This window comes from Hakea prostrata, chromosome 1, assembly GCF_041222555.1.
Source record: "Hakea prostrata isolate BN-2017 chromosome 1, UWA_Hpros_2, whole genome shotgun sequence".
NCBI lineage: Eukaryota > Viridiplantae > Streptophyta > Magnoliopsida > Proteales > Proteaceae > Hakea > Hakea prostrata.
In genome coordinates this window covers 4,433,109-4,451,319 of record NC_142600.1, presented here as the reverse complement: position 1 = coordinate 4,451,319, position 18,211 = coordinate 4,433,109, and the positions used below count along the sequence as shown (strand labels likewise).

The 18,211-nt window shown below is 39.7% G+C and overlaps 1 protein-coding gene across 3 annotated transcripts; it reads left to right on the top strand.

Annotated features, from left to right (window-relative positions):
• Window positions 1-1,271: 1,271 nt before the first annotated feature.
• LOC149026829 (Eukaryotic aspartyl protease family protein) lies at window positions 1,272-17,530 on the top strand. 3 transcript variants are annotated; one of them, XM_089156507.1, is made up of 10 exons: window positions 1,272-1,830; window positions 4,964-5,102; window positions 8,423-8,664; window positions 8,787-9,014; window positions 9,142-9,280; window positions 9,553-9,623; window positions 9,701-9,800; window positions 15,597-15,657; window positions 15,790-15,861; window positions 16,584-17,522. In XM_089156507.1, exons 1-10 carry the CDS (start codon window positions 1,535-1,537, stop codon window positions 16,829-16,831), a joined length of 1,596 nt encoding a protein of 531 aa, XP_089012633.1. In that variant the 5' UTR covers window positions 1,272-1,534; the 3' UTR covers window positions 16,832-17,522. The 3 variants fall into 3 exon arrangements, with proteins under 3 accessions (XP_089012633.1, XP_089012628.1, XP_089012638.1); XM_089156502.1 differs by having other exon boundaries at window positions 15,597-15,861; window positions 16,584-17,525; XM_089156512.1 differs by having other exon boundaries at window positions 1,743-1,830; window positions 8,389-8,664; window positions 15,597-15,861; window positions 16,584-17,530.
• The last annotated feature ends 681 nt before the right edge of the window (window positions 17,531-18,211 follow it).

Genomic DNA, 18,211 nt, shown 5'->3' with positions numbered 1-18,211 from the left:
AACAGCTCTACATTGCCGGTAAGGGTGTTAATCGGTACGGTTTGATAATTCGGTATGGTACCAATTTTGAATACCGAAACCAGAACTGTACCGTACCGAATTTAAACGGTACGGTACGGTTTTGGTATTTATAAAAATAGTTTGGTACAATTTCGATATTAAATCGGTATAGGAAAATAGTTTAAATATTGTATCTAGTGCGGTACAATTTTGATACGATTGAACTTGTGATCAATAAACATAGTAATGAACTTGTGATCAAAACCAATCGATATAATTTGAAATTAACATAGATAAAACAAGTAAATCTAATTAATAGAGACAAAACAAGTAACTATCTAAGAAGATGAGTGAATGATTAAACGAAAAATTGAAATAGGGAAAATTAGGGATAGGATAAAGGTAAATTGTTTTAATTGTAAAATTACAATTTATATCCCTTAATAAGGTACCGTACCAATTCGGTACGGTTTTGGTACGTACCAACCGTATAAGTACCTAAAATTGAAATTATACCGAAGAAATTTGATTTCTGTACATACCGTACCGAATTTTGAATAGTACATTACGATGCGGTTCGACAAGGTTAAATGGTTTTGGTACGCAATTGACACCCATAATTGGCGGGGTTGAGCTTGACAACAGTAAACACAAAGTGAAAGGGGCATGGCATGAGCAGATTTCTTAACTTTTTTAAAGGGGTAGATTAGTCATTCTGTAAAGCTATTCATGGCTGATAGCACAGAAGCCACGTGATCAGACAGAAGTTTGAAAAAAAGGTCGGAGTCGGAGAAAATGACAATCAATCATTCATGCATACGTGTCCTCTTTCTCAGTTGCTTTTAAATTCTGTCCTACCTCCCTACTTCCTATCACCACGTCCCCTATAGTTTTAGCATCCTAAGAAAACATCCGAAACCGAAAGGTTTTAACTGGGGCCCACAACTCGGACAAAACCAGCCTCGGATCTCTTTAATCAATTGCAAGTACATAGAAAACAACAAATAGCATCTTGTAAGATGAGATGGACGCCCCAGGTAGAAAAGTAACACTCCTGGGGTGTGGGGACCACCGTACCCCCCAATCATCGTTATTATTAAATAATTAATTTACTGTCCGCCCGTGACCGGAGCCCGGAATCCGGATCCGAATCTGTATCGGACCTTGTGAAAGTTTTAGAGGAATGGATCGAGGTGGTGCGCGCTGCGCTCAAGGCGCAGTTTATTACTTACTGCTAATCAGAGCACTACAACATAACATACCACCAAACATACTCTCTTGAGAAGGAGCTCTGTATTTAACACTGCACTTTCAGTGAAGAACTTTTGAAGGAGGTCCGAAAGTGCATTTCTGAAATTTGAAACCCTAGTTTGCGAGAACACTAGATCTGTGAGTATCCGAGCATATCAAGCATTTTTCATACGTTGGGAAACCTTAAAGCTCCTGAGGGTTTTTTATCTGTACCACCCTAGTTTCTGTTCTGGTTTAGATAAAAGTTAACTTCCCCAGTTCGTTCTCTGGGATAATAGAAGTCATGGAGATTCGTTTTCCGCTTTTTCTTGTTATGGCATTCATGCTATTTTGCTACACTTACGGTCTCACATTTTCTTCAAAGCTCATTCATCGTTTCTCTGAGGAAGGGATGGCTTTGCCGGTTAGTAGAAATGTGGGCTCTTCTAGTTCTTGGCCTAGACCGGGAAGTGTTGATTACTACCAGCTACTTGCCAACAATGATCTGCAGAAGCAGAGGATGAAGCTAGGGCCTCGTCATCAGTTGCTATTTCCGGTTGAGGGGAGCACTACGATGAATTATGGAGACGACCTTGCATGGTGAGTGAATTCGCTTATTCTAAGAGTAGATGGATTTATTTCATGCGTATCTTTTTGTAGTAGTTGTAGTTCAAGATGGGTGGGGGGTTGAATAGAAACGTTCCAGTGTGAATGGTAGGAGCTCTGTTTGCCCTATGAATTATTCAGATAAAAACTTTTCTTGCACATTTATTACTGGTATCTGCGAAGCGGATCGGACATATTGCGCAGGCGAACGTTTTCACAATGGTCATAGGCGATCCCCACGCTCACTTGGCAGCGCTGTTAAGTTTGAACACAAAACCAGAAAAAAATGAGCGGTGAAATCAGCAAGAAATTGAGCCGCAGGAACAACATATCATACTAAGAGAAAGACATCGCAGCTCTGACTAGTGGAGCCGGTAGGTGTCTATTGGGTCCATCATTCCACAGGGGAAGAACTCTATCTCGACGTGGAAAATCACTGTCGTTGTTTACTTTGGCTGTTGATGCAGGATCCCTCCTTTGCTTCCAGATTTTGTGCACATATTGTGCAACCTATGGTTGTGGGTATCACGTCAGCAAATGTGCCGATCCGCTGACTTAAAATTCAAATTCAGAATTTTGCGCTCAAAATTGGACTGTGGGCTGACCACTACATTGGCATGAGTCAAACTTAGCACTCAAAATTGGGCTTCGGCTGACCACTACACTGGCATATAGTCAGATTTTGGGGCTCAAAGTTGGAACCACTAGATTGACATATTTGCTGATGTAGTGCATAGCCACAGCTATAAGGTGCAGGATGTCTGCACAAAATCAGTAAGTAGAGGAGCTCGGTTCTATTAATGCAGAGCAGGAACCACAGAAAATACTACATTTAATATCAACATGGGTTGTCTGTCCATATGCTTTCCTGGGTCAAGGACACATGTTGGAATGAATTGCAAATAGTTACTATTAGGTGGTTTAGTTGTTGATTTATGGTATCATGATTTTTTTATTACTTTGGATACCAATTTTTGATATATCGGGTTAGTGTATTGAGTTGGCGTTGTGTTTGTGCAAGATGTGATTAAAAATTAGCTTTTATAGCCTGTTTCCTATTATTAGTGTGACTAATTTGAGCTATCTTTGATTTTAGAAGTAGAGTTAGGAACTATTTCTTCCCCTTTCCTTGTAAGCTTACTTTGTTTGGGTCGGGGATTTGCTTGCCTGTTTAGCATAATTTGTGGGTTTCAAATCGTGATCATGCCTTAAATGGGATTAGTTCCTTGGTCTGTAGTATCTTTGGACCAGTAGTGTAGATTTTCATGAATGGATATCAATTTGAGACACAGGGGAATTTGAGATTTTCCATTGATTACCAAAAACAGTCAAGCTCCTTCTGCTTGAAAGCAATCTCTAAAATCAGCAGGCGAATGCTATCCTGGGCGCAATTAAGGTGTATAACCTCCTAGGACCCAAATAATGTAATTTGAAACTCCGTTATTCCTCTCTTTTGTCATTGTTTTAAGGTTAGGAAGCAACGAGTAAACAACTGATTGTTGTAAGTTTAATGTGAAGGAAGGAACGAATTCTTCATGCTAACCCTCTTGTCTTGAATACATCATCTGCTAATGCCTTCAGTTCGAGCTCGACTAATATTCTTCTTCCTACTTGTGTTCCGACTACTTGGTATCATCTTATGCTGCTGGATACTTTACCATAAATAACTTCCTTTGATATCATTGATGGTTCACCAATATGATGGTCAGCCTCAATAGACAGCTTCATTGAGATTTATCTCTGCCATTGAATGTGCAATTCAAAACCGAAAATATGAATTTCCTGATAGTTTGTGATCTTAAAATATCCACTCAAAGCACCCTCCTGTGCAAGTTAGCCCTAGATGAGAGGGATGGGGGAGGGAAAATAGGAGAAATAGCAGGAACTGACTTGTTTTCGAAATCAAAATCTTTATAACCTGATTAATGTGGCCAAAAGGATAGACTTACTGATTTGAGAAATGGTGTTATTGTCGATATCTTAACTGTTAAAGTGGATCAGATTTTGCAGAAGTATTGTGCAAACTAGTTTCGTTGGAATCGTGTAACTTCGTCCATAAATCAGTTACAAACCACCTAAGTTTGTTATGCACGAGCCTTTTCTTCTACTCCTCTTCCAAGATTTTGATTAGGAATGAAGTAATAGCTCCTTGTGTGCTCTTTCATTTGACTCCCACGACAACCTCTTATTGCTTTCCATGGCTATTTTCTCATACCTAACCTTTTCTATGCAATTGTTCTATTTTTAACTATTTCCTATACACTGATCTTCAAACATTCTTCTTATTGAATCTGGAGAAGAGTTCAAGAATTTCCTTATTGGGTTCAATATCCTCCATTTCAATGTGGCATGTTGCGAATCTTGAAAAAACCTTCTCCTGTTGAAGCCATGAAGATTCAAGATTCTCCATTTACTTGGCAAAATACTAGCATCAATGTTGACATTAGTAGCTGTGCAAGTTGAGATTACTGTGTCAACCTTTTATTTCTTGAGAATAGGATGGGAGAAGGGCATTGAAGTTATACTGAAAGGTGTGCTTACACTGGTCTGAGAATCCCTGAATTACCTGAAATGGACCCATCAAACTCCCAAGCAGAAAACTGCACTCCCAACACCAAATTAGTTAGTGTTTTAAGAAAGGAATGGATTTGATTTACTACATGTTTTGAGCCCCTGTGGAAAAGCTCCTTGGCAAATAAATAAAAGGATGAATTTAAGAATCAATCCACAGAGGATGCCTAGACTCTAGAGTCCTTTTTTGGTTACCATATTCCTCTTTTCTGATTGTTCATCCAAATATAATATTCAAAAATCTCTCCTGATTGCAAGAAGGGATACATTACGTAAAATTGGACTGTGGGAGAACTTGATATGGAACACCTGAAAATAAGCCTGCAAGGTGAAAGATATTGAGGTAAAACATAGAGTAGCTGGGTAGGATTTAGGAACTTCTGCAACCACCAGCCTTTTCTTTGTCAAGACTCCAGTAAGTTTGGGATTCACTCTACTGTTCCCTCTATTTTAACTGTGTTGGTGTTGAAACTTGAATCTGATATTCATTTTAATATTCTTGTCTTTTGCTTCCATTTCATCTCTCCATCTCAGATCTCTTTCCTGTATGCAACAGGTTATATTACACATGGATTGATATAGGGACTCCAAATGTTTCCTTTCTTGTTGCATTGGATACTGGAAGTGATCTTTTATGGGTGCCATGTGATTGCATACAATGTGCTTCTCTTTCTGTCAGTCACTACAGTTTTCTGGTATGCCAAGTTCTCTAATTTCCTACTTACTCTTGTTCTATGGTTATGTCTTAAAGCAGCTGTCTTAACTGTCATACTGCACATTCTTGTATTTCATGGTTCTTTAATTTACTTAGTCATTTGCATTTGTATGCTAGATTCTGCTGGGTAGCATTTTAGCTTGCCGACACATTTATAAGTTGGAAGAAATGGGGAACAATATTTCAATCTATTGTGAATTTGCTGGAGGCATTACTTTAATTGCAAAAAAGACTACCTAATGTATGATTTATACTCTTTTCCCCTTCTAGACCATGTCCAAAGGGCAGAGTTCCAGTGACTGAAACAATCCCTTTCTGAATAATGGGATTAGTGGGATTTCTGGTCATTTAACGGATTAGGGGGCAGAAAACCTAATTAAATTCTGAAGAGCAGAAATACTGAAGAGTTCAGATTAGGAGGAAATTCAGTAACTTCATAATGACTGATCTGATGAAGGCAAAACCCTATTTGATCTCCTATTATCAGAGTAGAGTATACTGGTAATTTTTTTTCTCCTGATGAATGTGTATTGGTAAAATCTAGTGGTTAGTATCAATATACCTGTGAAATTTGATTGATGTTCAAATTTAGAATTATGAAGAAATCCAGATGGAGGAAGAAAAGCTTAGGAACATTAGAAATTGGTGGACAGTTTTAAATTACAAACCAGAATTTATTTAGCTATTTGGTAGTTAATTAATTGACTAAGTAACTGAAACAGAAATAAGCTAAGGAAAAAAAGAAAAAGAAAAATAGAACTGTAGAAGTAGAGCAGAACTAGGATTCTTCAAAATCTATTTGAGTTCTGAATGCTTAGCACATAATTTGAAATTTGTGGAATAGTAAGCAAATCAACGGCAATTGTTCCATGAAATGTTGGTATACAGATCAGCATCCACACCTTAGTTCAGGAACAGACCTGAAATAGAATTTTGAAAGACACTATTTGAATATGAAAGCTGTACTGTAGATTAGAATTAGCACATGTTCCCAAGTAGATCTAAGTGGAGATCACAGACCTATGGGATAAGCCCCTTTTAGTTGGATTATTGATATGTCGGTGCTCTCTGTTTTGGCTCTCCATTCCAGGGCCTAGAAAAAAGTGTTGGGTTTTTAGGAAGTTGCTTGTTGCTAGAGTTTGTGGTGATGTTGTATGCCTTTTCCTTGTTAGTTCTTTATTTCTTTTATGTAGTCAACCCCATCGAGAAGGTAAAAGGCCTCTTAATTTTGTTTCTTGGAATCCACTAGTTTACTGACTTGGATCCCGTCAGAGCTTAACCTGGACTTATGTGGCCTTCATTACTGAATCCACATTAATATCGCTCCTGAGTTCCACTGAACCGGCAGCAAGAGCTTCTTCTGCCAATCATAGATTCATAGGGAAGGCAACAGCAGTTAAACTACCTTATAGATGGAGGCTTGACTGATCTAAATAATCCAATAATGAAAGGCCTAAACAATCATGGACAGAGTAGGGAAACCAAAAACAAAGAGACCAGGAAACCCTTCAATTGATTGCTGCATTTTGAGTTTTTCCCAATGCTGTCCGTAAAATATTTCAAATGTGACATGTATGAATGAAATTGCATGCATGTTTTGAGGTCTTCAAAGTTTCACTTAATTCATTAAAATGGGTCTCAATTCAGTGCCATTTCAGTCATACTCTGGTGGTAGATTTCGCCGCTTTGGTTATTTTGGTGGTATATTTCAATTTTTACTAGAAACAGACTCAAAATAGAACTGTTGCCTGTTGGTCCTATTCCAACCTGATTTTAACAGATTAACAAGAAAAGGTCGTACCCAGTACATGAGGCTTCCGTGACTATGGATACTGGGAGAGTCATAATGTGTGATGCCTTCCCTGCTTTTGCAGAGAAGCTGTCTGCAGATTTGAATTTGTGACTTCTTGGTCACAGTGGAGCAACTTGACTGACTGTTGCTCCAAGGTCTGCCCTTTATGGTTCTGGTTTCGAGTTGCCATCCTGTGGCTGAACAGGTGGCAGTGCATGTGCATGGAAGTGTTCCTTCGGTGCAGACTACTGGATTTCTTTCCTAGCCATAAGAGAGGAAGGTTGGTTGACCATGGGTTGGTGGAGGATGGTTCTCTCTTGGTGCCTCCATTATGCTCCCACTGCTAGATTGTGGGTGCCACCAGGTGAATTCTTCTTCTTTTTCTTCTCTTCCTCTTTCATTTTGTTCGTCTTCGTGTCAGTGGTGTTGGCAGCTGCTTCATCTGCTGGTTCCAGTGACGGGGCAGTGGATATTGCTGCTGGTCCCCCCCCCCCCCCACCCACCAAAAAAAAGATGCTAGAGGCTGCCATTACTGGGTGGTAGTGATGGCTGTGACTGCTGCTGCTGCTGCCACTCTGCCAGTGGGATGATTATTGCTTCTTGCTGCTAGCTATATCTTGAGTGTATTGATCTGTCTTGAACGGTTAGATACCAAATTTTGAAATTTATGCCATCACCTTTCAAGATATCTTATCGACTGGCGGTAACACGATGCATATTGGACTGTTAAGGTTGCTACTTATCAATAATTACTACCCTGCTTGTGCCTTTTCCTCTGTAGATACGCATCTGAGTCAATGCCATACATGTTGGTTGGCAAACATGTAGGATAGATTAAGTTGGCTGGAAAATTGTTTCACATTATAGAGCTAGTCAGTCAACAAATAGGAAACCTATTGTATCCTGGTCCTTCCATAGATTGTGCTTTTCTATGCACAGCTTTAGTTGGCTCACTTCTGGGCATTTGATGAGGGTAAGGGCCTCTCAAAATTTTCAATTACTGATCCAAGGTCTATGCTGCAATACTACCTCTCTCAGTTTTTCAGTACTTTATTTGTTTTGCAAACCTTCTGGTTGGGTTACAAAGTTCTTTATTTTAGCAGTTCATTAAACTGAATTCTGATATCCAATAGTTCTTCTTAACTTTGCATTATCTGTTCATTTGAAGCTTTGCTTCTTTAAAAATGTTATACATTGTATGTAATGAACAGTTGAAAGAAGATATGGACGGTTAACATTATCTAATTAATTTATCGCATGTATCTTGTATGTGAATGCAAAGTGGTCTTCAGCCAAAATTACTTGCAAACTATCACTTACTTGGATGACATGGTAGAAACCTTGTGTTAATTGCTACTTCGAAAAGCTCCTTCTTGCTTGACTCCAAACTGTGCCTATTCGGGTTGGGTTGTGGAGTTGTTCTGCTAAAACTTGGTAACAGGTTTAGCACTTATTCCGAATGATTGATTGGCAGGTGCTCCCTGGTATTTGGGGCATCTATTATGCAGGATAAAGATCTGAGTGAATACAGCCCATCTAGATCAAGTACGAGCAAGCATCTGTCTTGTAGCCACAGATTCTGTGAATTGGGCCTCAAATGCGAAAATCCAATGGATTCCTGCCCTTACATTGCTAGCTACCTTTCTGAAAATACATCAAGCTCCGGATCGTTGGTTGAGGACATTCTGTATCTGTCATCAAGTGACTCCAATGCATCTAAATATTCGGTGAAGGCTCCTGTCATTGTAGGGTGTGTTATGTTGGTTTTATGCTGCTGTCTTCATTCAACTTGCTATATTTTAACTATTGAGTTGGACAGGATGATGCTTGATAAGCTCTTAAGTTATAATTTCTGTTGTTCAATTGATGCAGCTGTGGTAGGAAGCAATCTGGTGTGTATTTAGATGGAGCGGCTCCTGATGGCCTTTTGGGGTTGGGATTTGGAGAAATTTCAGTTCCAAGTCTCCTTGCAAAATCTGGACTGGTTCAGAACTCTTTCTCTATTTGTTTCATCAAGGATTCTTCGGGAAGAATTTTCTTTGGGGATGAAGGACTAGCTACCCAACAAACCACTCCATTCTTACCCCTTGATGGAAATTAGTACGGTTTTATCACACAGTATAGTGATTACATTAGTTAGCTTATGATTTATAAGCTTAGTCAATGCTAGGCTCAAGTTCTTTACAACATTTTAATGCCTTTTGGGATGTACTTCTAATCGTTACAGTTCTGCATACATTGTTGGAGTGGAGGAATTCTGTATTGGGAATTCCTGTCTTAAGCAAACTGGGTTCCAAGCGCTGGTCGATAGTGGAACTTCATTCACATTTCTTCCTGGTGGAGTATTTGAAGAAGTAGCTGCTAAGGTACTTTTGCCTGGATTGCTTGAATGAGGAATGATAATTGTTTTGTCAATACGACTATCTCAAAATCAGAATTGGTCTATTTGGATTGGAGCCGGCTGTGAATCCTATTTCTGGATTCTCTATAGTGGCCAATTCTAGGGTTCTTGGGGCCAGATTCTGGGATTTCAGGTCTTTGATGGCTGATTCTAGGATTTTGACAGATTCCGGCTATTCGATCTGAGTCCTGATTTCAAGATCCTTTTTTCATACTGAGTTTGCTTTCCTGATCCTAGTTTGACAGAGTTGTAAATGCCACGAAGTCCACTCTCAAAGACTTTCCTTTTGAGCACTGTTATGAAGCCAGGTATATTGTCAGGTTGGTTGATGAATGTTGACTCAATGTTGCAGATGCTGATTGTTACCTGTTTCTGATGATAACAGTTCACAGGTTTTGTCCAAGATTCCTGCTGTGACACTGATGTTTGCTCATAACAACAGCTTTTTGGTCCATAATCCTGTTGTTGTTATCAATGGAAATCAGGTGCGTCTATATTGTCTTAAATGCCGGCCTTTTGTAAGTTCATGCCTTTATGGTTCTGTTCGAGAGCTTTTCCTTAAAATTCTTTTGTGAATTGGAGTGCTTGCCTTGGTATTGCAATTCATCCTTGGATCAATTTAGATGTCATTACTCATTTAAAAATGATCACTTTTGTTTCTCATTTCTTCTTTTCGGATCATTTTTGTATGATCTCTTGTGATGCCTTAGGCTTTTGGGGTTGTGATATGTAGATTTTGGTACATCTAGTAGATGTTTTGGTTATGCTACTTGTGTTTTTTACTTGGTGGATGTGTATTTGCTTTTTGTGTTTTGTTTGCTGTAAAGTGGGTGTTTGGATCGTTTGGTCCCCGTTTGTTGCCTGCCACTCTTCTTGGTTCTTCTTTTTCTTGTCCCTGTTTTCATTCGTCCTGCCTCTTTTTTGTTTTTTGGGTCTTTGTGGTTGGCCTTGTGTTTGTGTGGGTGGTGCTCTGCTGCCTCTCTGGAGTCTCTCCTGAGTGCTTGTAAGGATAGATCGTTTGGTTTTTTTCCTCTATCTTATCAACTGCTTGGGGAATGGTGTTCTTGATATTGCTGGGTTGTTCTTGTTTCTCCTTTTGGTGTGTTCTTGGTTCTGGTGGTTTTGGTGCTTGGCTTTCGTCTTTTTACTTGTTTATTCTGATCCTTGTTATGAGATCTGCCATTTTATGGCCCCTGCTGTTGTTTGCCTGTTTGTTTTTACCTTTATTTGTTGTTCTTCTTCCACCCTTCTTCTCATTTGGTCTGTGCCTCTCTTTCTTCATCTCTTCTATTTCCCTTTCTTTGGCCTTTGTGGACATTTGTTCTATCGGATGGTTGTTTCCTTTTTGGTGGAGGCCACTTACTTTATGTGGTTCTTGTTGGTTGTTTTCCTGATCATTCTTTTGCTGCTGGGTGCCTTTTACTTTTGATCCGGGTGGGCCTTTGCGGATGTGTGTTGCTCTGTTGTCGTTGTGCTCTCGTTTGCTTTTCGGGGCGGGTGTTTTTTTTTTTTTTTTTTTTTTTTTTTTAAAACATGATCCGTGGAACACGCAAGTTCCAATTTTGCTTCAACCACACAGGGTTGGTATTACATGAGAAGCAAGAGAGAGAGGAGAGAGAGAACTATTAGAAACAAGGAGAGGGAAAGAGTCCCGAAAATCCGTCCCCTGAACAAGAGGGGATGAAATCAATTTATAGACAAGTTGATTTTCACGGGTGAACAGTGTTGTGAACGGTAGTCTCGTGAGTATGCCGCGTTGATGCGCGCTTGATTTTTCTGTTGTGGGGTCCATGAACATTGTTGAATAGTGCTATGAACAGAGCCATGAATAGTGAAAATTGTTGGTTGAAAGTGACTTGATGCATTCTAGCGACGTCCATTGGATCTGTCGTTGGGATCTTGGCCGCAGGGTTCGGGGGGCCCACGTCTGAGACACTGTTTTCCCATACAGATTGGTCTAAATAGTAACTCTATTTAAATCGGCCCGGTTTTGGCTTGACTATTCATTAACTCGGAATAGTAACGATTTATGGGACCCAATTTGAACAAGCCGGGTTATGGCCATACTATTTGACCGATAGTCCGGTGAGTTTTAACACCCTACTTCAATAAGGTGGCTCGTTGACGCTGAAGCTAACATACCATTTTTTGTTGACGTCATGGTTGACGTATATCCAAATTCGAGTCCTGGATACTGGACTTGTTGTTCGACTTATTTTTTGGTGCGGGGTTGACCTTGTCCTCCACGATGTCCTGTTGATTATCGGACAACAGAAGAGGAGGCAATAGATTCTTGAGGCTGAGTGAGTAGGTCAACTTTAGCGAAGGAATCTTGAGCATATCCCGCAAGTTGGCATTGGTTGAGTGATTCATGGATGGAGCGCAAATCACTGTTATTGCTATCTTATTCATCATCTTCGTTAACTGAATCCATCTATGCTAGTTAGGCTTCGTGAGCCTGTTGGGCTGAGAGAAGGGCTTGCTTTTGTGAGCTTGAGGAAGATGCAATTGTTGGGACTGGTTCTAATCCAGTCAGAGATTTGATAAGGGCTTGCCTTTCACATTTGCTAGCATTGCAAGCATCCCACTATTTGATGTGGAAATTCCTGGCGAGGGCAGGGAAAGACCAGCTATTGATTGAAGAGCCGGAATTTCGTGAATATTGTTCAATGATATTGTAGTCCCGGTACATAATCCATGCAAGTTTGCAATGGTTATAGAACCTGAGGAGATCAGGTTGAGTGGAGACCGCAGCTGTGTGTTGGTAGAAGAGGGTGAAAGCTTTTGCCACTTTGATTGGTAGAATTTCTGTTGTAGGACCATAAACTTCCCACCAATGGTTAAACCACAAGGAAAACGTTCCTGTGAACTTGTGGTCAAAGGCAAAGAACCATGATTGACGATCCTTCTTGTTCTAGAAAAGGAAAGCATGAGTCCATGCTTCCATATAATCATAGTAATTATATTTGGGGACTGATCCACAAGGAGTTGGGAATGTCCTTAGGTCAAGGGGATGGTTTCCCCATTGTTCCGAAGTGATGACCACAGTTGTGTGTGTCACCAAAGATTTGTCTTGTTGATCAAAATTTTGTTTTAGAATGACAGAATCAGTGTCAACTAGGATATATTCAAAAAATTGTTTGATCTCTAGCCAGGCTTGTCGAGTGGTATTTCCAATCTCTGTAAAAAAGATGCCTGGCGATTTGTACTAGTTCTATCCCATTTTCGGTCCAACTGGATTCAATTGGGAAGAGGGGGACAATATAGTCATTTTTCACAAATTGGCTTTTACCTGTTGATCTGATAGACTCAGATTGGGTTTGTATTGTTTGTTGGGTTTGAATAGTTGTAGGGATCTGTGGCGGGGACTCAATTGGTTTAGCAATTGATGAGGTATTGGTTGAAGAAGGAAGGTTGAGGATTCCTGCAGTGACATAAGAATATGGCACCAGGCAGGTGTTTGGTTTATTCGGTGGGGGAGCTTTGTTATAGGGGGCTCGAGTTTTTCGGATAGAAAGAGAGGACTCTTTAGGGGGAGCCATTATAAGATTGATAGACTTCTGGCCCTGGAGGAATTCACGAGTTAAGAAGTCAGGAATGTAATTGGTTTCTCCTTTAATATACTCGATATCAATATCAAAACAAGAAAGTAATGCTTGCCAACGGGCAAAAATCAAGTCACTTTCAATGATAGTGTCTGAAAATCTTTCACCTGTTGACTATTCTGGTTTGAATAGTATGGCCATAACTCGGCTGGTTCAAACTGGGTCCCACAAATCGTTACTATTCCGGGTTAATGAATAGTCAAGCCAAAACCCGACCAATTTAAATAGGGTTACTATTTAGACCATTATGTATGGGAAAACAGTGTCTCAGACATGTGGAATGCCTTGATACGGTCTTTGAAGAAATAAACCAATCCTGCGGCCGAGATCCAACAACAGATCCAATGGACGTCGCTGGAACGCATCAGTCACTTTCAACCAACAATTTTCACTATTCATGGCATTGTTCATAGCACTATTCAACATTGTTCATGGACCCCACAACAGAAAAATCAATGTGAAAAAGCAACTTTTGGCGTACTTCTCAGGGGACTTACTGTTCACAGCACTATTCACCTATGAAAATCAACTCGTCTATAAATTGATTTCATCCCCTCTTGTTCAGGGGACGGATTTTCGGGACTCTTTCCCTCTCCTTGTTTCTAATAGTTACTCTCTCCTCTCTCTCTTGCTTCTAATGTAATACCAACCTTGCGACTGGTGACGTGTGTGAATTTTTACAAAAAAATAATTACAGGATGATTAAGGAATGTATAGATGCTATTCTAGATGCATGCAATGCAAAAATGTATAGAGGGGGCCTAGGAGATGGTAGAGGCACGACTGTAGGCATGCCATCTCAAATCCTTTCTCTATGAAATTAAGATAAATAAAGAGAAAAACAAGCCCTTAGATCTTATATCCTTAACTTGTTTGGGTTCCCTTTCGGGTTCCCCGAAAAAATTAAAAGACTTAAGAGGAAAAGAGAGAAGCACTTCCATGAAGGACTTTGAATGCCTCCGTGCGGAGAAGCAACTTAATCTAGATTGAAGGAATTAGAAGAACTAGGAGGACCTAAGATGACCTTAAGAGGAGTAGTGAGAATGGATATGCATAGCTTAGGCCTTGTGTCTAGTATGGCCTCAAATAGAGCTGATTGGAAAGCAAGGATCCATGTACCCAACTCCATTCAATGGTGGTGTTGTCTTGGAAATTAAAAGAAGGGAGATAAGAAGAGGAACCTGGAGAAGATCAAAGTAGTGTATCTTAGGTTGAAGGAGTGATTGCATGGGTGATGGTCACAATCCCATGGGAATTAATAAAAAAAAAAAAAACCCACTGGATCCCAATTTTCTTCATGCTGTTCTTGCACACCAGATACAATGAGGGCTTAATAACATTAACATCCCCTCCTAAATTCATTGATTCCCTTCATAGTTCCTAATCTCTCATATTTCCTTTGTTCTTTTCAGCCTTTTCAACTTACTATACCTGTGGTTCTCTGGGCAATATTGAAAGCCCCAGCTCAATTAATTGATTTCCTCCATAAGAAGATGGTTTAGCCTGAGACTTTGGGTGAAGGGAACGCTTACCATGGTGACTCAATCTCCTTAAGTCTTGCATCCATATAAGCTATATTTTAATTTTCATGTCCCAAAACCATAACTGCTTGCAAGAATTTAAGGTTCAACAAAGCTCGTATATTTTTCAGCTGCTAATTCAGTTAACTGTTTGCCAAGATTCATAGGGCCATTGTAAGTCTGGTTCTGGAATTTTTGACTCCATTGGTCTTGAGTCCAGCGAGTCATCACACCCCAGATCTGATATTTCCACCTGATTCTATCAATTTTCTTGCTTTTAATGTGCGGTTGAAGAGGTGATGATGCATGCTCATTTGTTGGGTAGTGCAGCTGTGGCCTATTGTGGCAGTGGCCAACCACAGAGCGGCTGGAAATGGTCAGAACAGTGAGTTTTTCTGAGAGGAATGAGATGAGGTGGAAGAAAAGCCTAGAACATTGGAAGAAGGGTATAGATGGGTCTTTAATTATGGGATAAAAATGTCGTATTATGTCATTGAAGGGTCACATGTTCAGAAATTTTGCTTTCAACCAACAGCTTTAACTTAACAGATAGGGGAGGCGCATGTAATAAGCCAAACAACTCGGGTGTGCACATAATTTTACGTAAGATATTATTGAGTTCCTGCCCTACCTAAGCCAGGCGTTTTAAGTCTATGCAAACCAGATTTTTTTCGTTGATCATGTTCAAATAGTTTCCTAGAAAAATGGGTGTCCTGGACAGAAAGCCAACAAAGTAATGGACCTAGATTACAAGCCAAAGCAGCAATACAAACTAGGCTACTCTTGATGAACTTAAGAGTAGCTCGAATCACATCAAACTAAGTTGATAGCAAGCTGCACGAAGACTGACTTTTCAGTTATTTCTGGTATTTGAAACTGTTCAGAAATTCCATAGATGAAGGATGCCAACCCTTCTGTAGCTGTTTCTTTCATGTGTTTGTGCCCAGACACTTTTTTGAATTGTGGCATTTGAACCAGAACTTTGTACTATTGCATAATATGGACATTTTTAATGATCTGGTGCAAATACTTGTTTTAATCATTCAGTCAGGCAGGTGACCTATTATCAAATTTTCCACATTGATTTATATCAAATGCATGTAATAATCTGAGGCTCCTTGTTTGTGTGAATGACCTCAAAATGATTGTGGTGCAGGAAATTGAGGTGTTCTGTCTGGGAATAATCCGTGCCGAAGGAGAATTTGGCACCATTGGCCGTCAGTCCCAACTCTTGCTACTGCATGTGCAATTAATATTCATTGCTCTTTTCTCTTTCCCTGTTTCTGTAAATCAACATTTCCCACTTCCTATATTTTCTTGGGTTTTAGACTCAATTTTATCTGATGCAGAGAACTTCATGATGGGTTATCGTGTGGTGTTCAATAGGGAAAATCTGAAGCTGGGTTGGTCTAGTTCCAGTTGTGAGTAGTACCAGCCTCTTTCACTCTTTTTGATATTTTACTAATTAACTCTACTTATATGTATTCCTCTTGGAAAGTTAGAGAAATGGTAGGACAGTAACTAAGCAGTTGTTCTCATCTCTTGCTTTGTTAAATTCTGTGCTACCTATGCTTCTTTGGACACTCGTTCCATGAGATTTCATGGACTAAAATTTAGGCTATGCTAGTTTATCATGAAGTGAAGAGGAGAAAAGACATCTCCTTCCTTGTCTTCTCAAATTCGTTCCAAGAAATGCGTAACCTGTAGACAATGTTCTTTCAACTTCTCTTGAGTTGCCTGTCGTTTGGAAGATATTTAACTTTCGTGGAGCTCAAATGCTTTTGAATTATCCTTTAGGCAGTTATGTCCGTGTGTTTGTTTTGGGAGAGGGGGGGGGGGGGGTTTACATTTAGGGCATGGAGAATAACCTGTCAGGCTTATTAGTACTTTCTGCTTAGTGTCATGGCATGCTATACTAGATTGTAAAAATCTATTTTCCCTACAATTTTGTTTTCTTTTGTTTATTCCTGATAAATTCTACAATTTTCCTTTTCAATGTAAAGGATAAAGTTCTTGCTGTTATGCTTAGGAATTTGTTAGTAATATAGTCATGCATTACAGAAAGGATGATTTCCCTCATTTGTGCCTGCATTTGCAATTGGTATCTCCTTATAATTTAGATGTAGCTACTTTTTTCATTCAGGTCAAGATCTCAGTTCTGGTGAGAGAGTACCTCTAACAGCCCCACCTCCTGGGGTGCCTCAAAACCCACTGCCAACAAATCAGCAGCAGAGGACCCCTAATGGGAGTGCGGTAGCTCCTGCAGTTGCTGGTAGGACTCCATCCAAACACTCAGCTGCCTCACCACTACAAATGACTAGTTGTCTTACAAAGGGATTATTGCTTCCAATGATGCTACTCCAGCTTTGCATGTTTGCTGCAGCCACTTGAGTGTTCCCTCATTAATCCGTCTATGCATCTATATCTCTTACATCTAATGTAAATCCAATATTCCTGTCAGGCTCTCATGCAATCCAATGCAGTCTTTTTGTTCTCAGCATCATTGGATTGGTTGGGCCTGGTGGAAACGCCCTCTATATAGTTCTTGACGTTGAGTTTACGAGTTCAGTTGATTCCCAGTCACCTTTTTTTAGTGTGACGAGTATTTATTGTGAAGGGCTTTTTTGCTCAAACGTCTTTATCCAGTTGTATATTCTTTTTACAGTATTTACCAGTGGTGATTGCAGCATACCACTTTCTAATTATGGATTATCCACTAGAAATTCAGTTCTATTGTGCTTTCATCATCAATTCAAATCTTGTTTGATATTTCTTGGCAATTTGGATGGTGAATCTGAATTGAAACCGCAACACTGAATCTTAATAGGTTGAACTCAAATATCAAAAAGTCTGAATAAATGAAGAAAGAGCTAAAATCGAACCGATTTGGTTTTGATTTATGATAGTAAGCAGAGAGAACACACTCCCATTATCTCCACAACTACCAAAGCAAACATGATCTTTCTATGTTGGTTCCATGGTATTAAGAACCCAAACTTGTCTATTGTTCTGGAGGAAAGATGTTGTCTCACGAAATCCTTTATTTGAAGAAACGCGAATGGAAATTTTGTTGCTTTCCTTTAGCAAAATAATTCAATAATCGAGAGTTTTTATCTGCTTTATTCCTTTTTTTCCTCCCCCCCGTTTTTTTCCTGGTATTAGGGGGGTGGGAAAATTGTAAAAATTTTTGTTTTTTCTTTTCCTTTCCAAAATGTTGGGGGGGGGAGGAACCGCCTCCCCCCCGCTTAACCCCCTTTTGGGGCTTTGTGGGTGTTTTTTTTCCCCTTCCAGTTTCCCCACCTTTGCAACCGCGCCTGGGTGTTTTTCCCCTTCCAGTTTCCCATCCCTTCGATCTCACCTGCGACTTAATACTTGACCTCTTTTTTGAAAGAAGCAAACTTCAGGTTAACAAAATGTGTTCTGGGTATAGTATGTCTCCATCATTCTATTCCCATAAGCCTCCTTATTAGCATTTGAAAGCAGATTTACAGGCTCAAAATGGAGAGTTGAGATCCTTTAATTTGCATAGGAAGAGGGTACCAGATGATTGCAGTTAGGAGTTCTAATTCACTGCAGGTGAACATGCACTAATAATCCAGCAATCACCTTCTTATATAAATCCCAAAAAAATATCAACTGATTACCTCATAGATGTGTGCTCACTTGAATTATCTTTTTGGTGCATTGTTTTAAATTTTAATTTCTATAAGAGAGTTAATCTTAGTTACAAGCTCACAATGGAGACCTGGATATCCACAGGAAGTACATCTT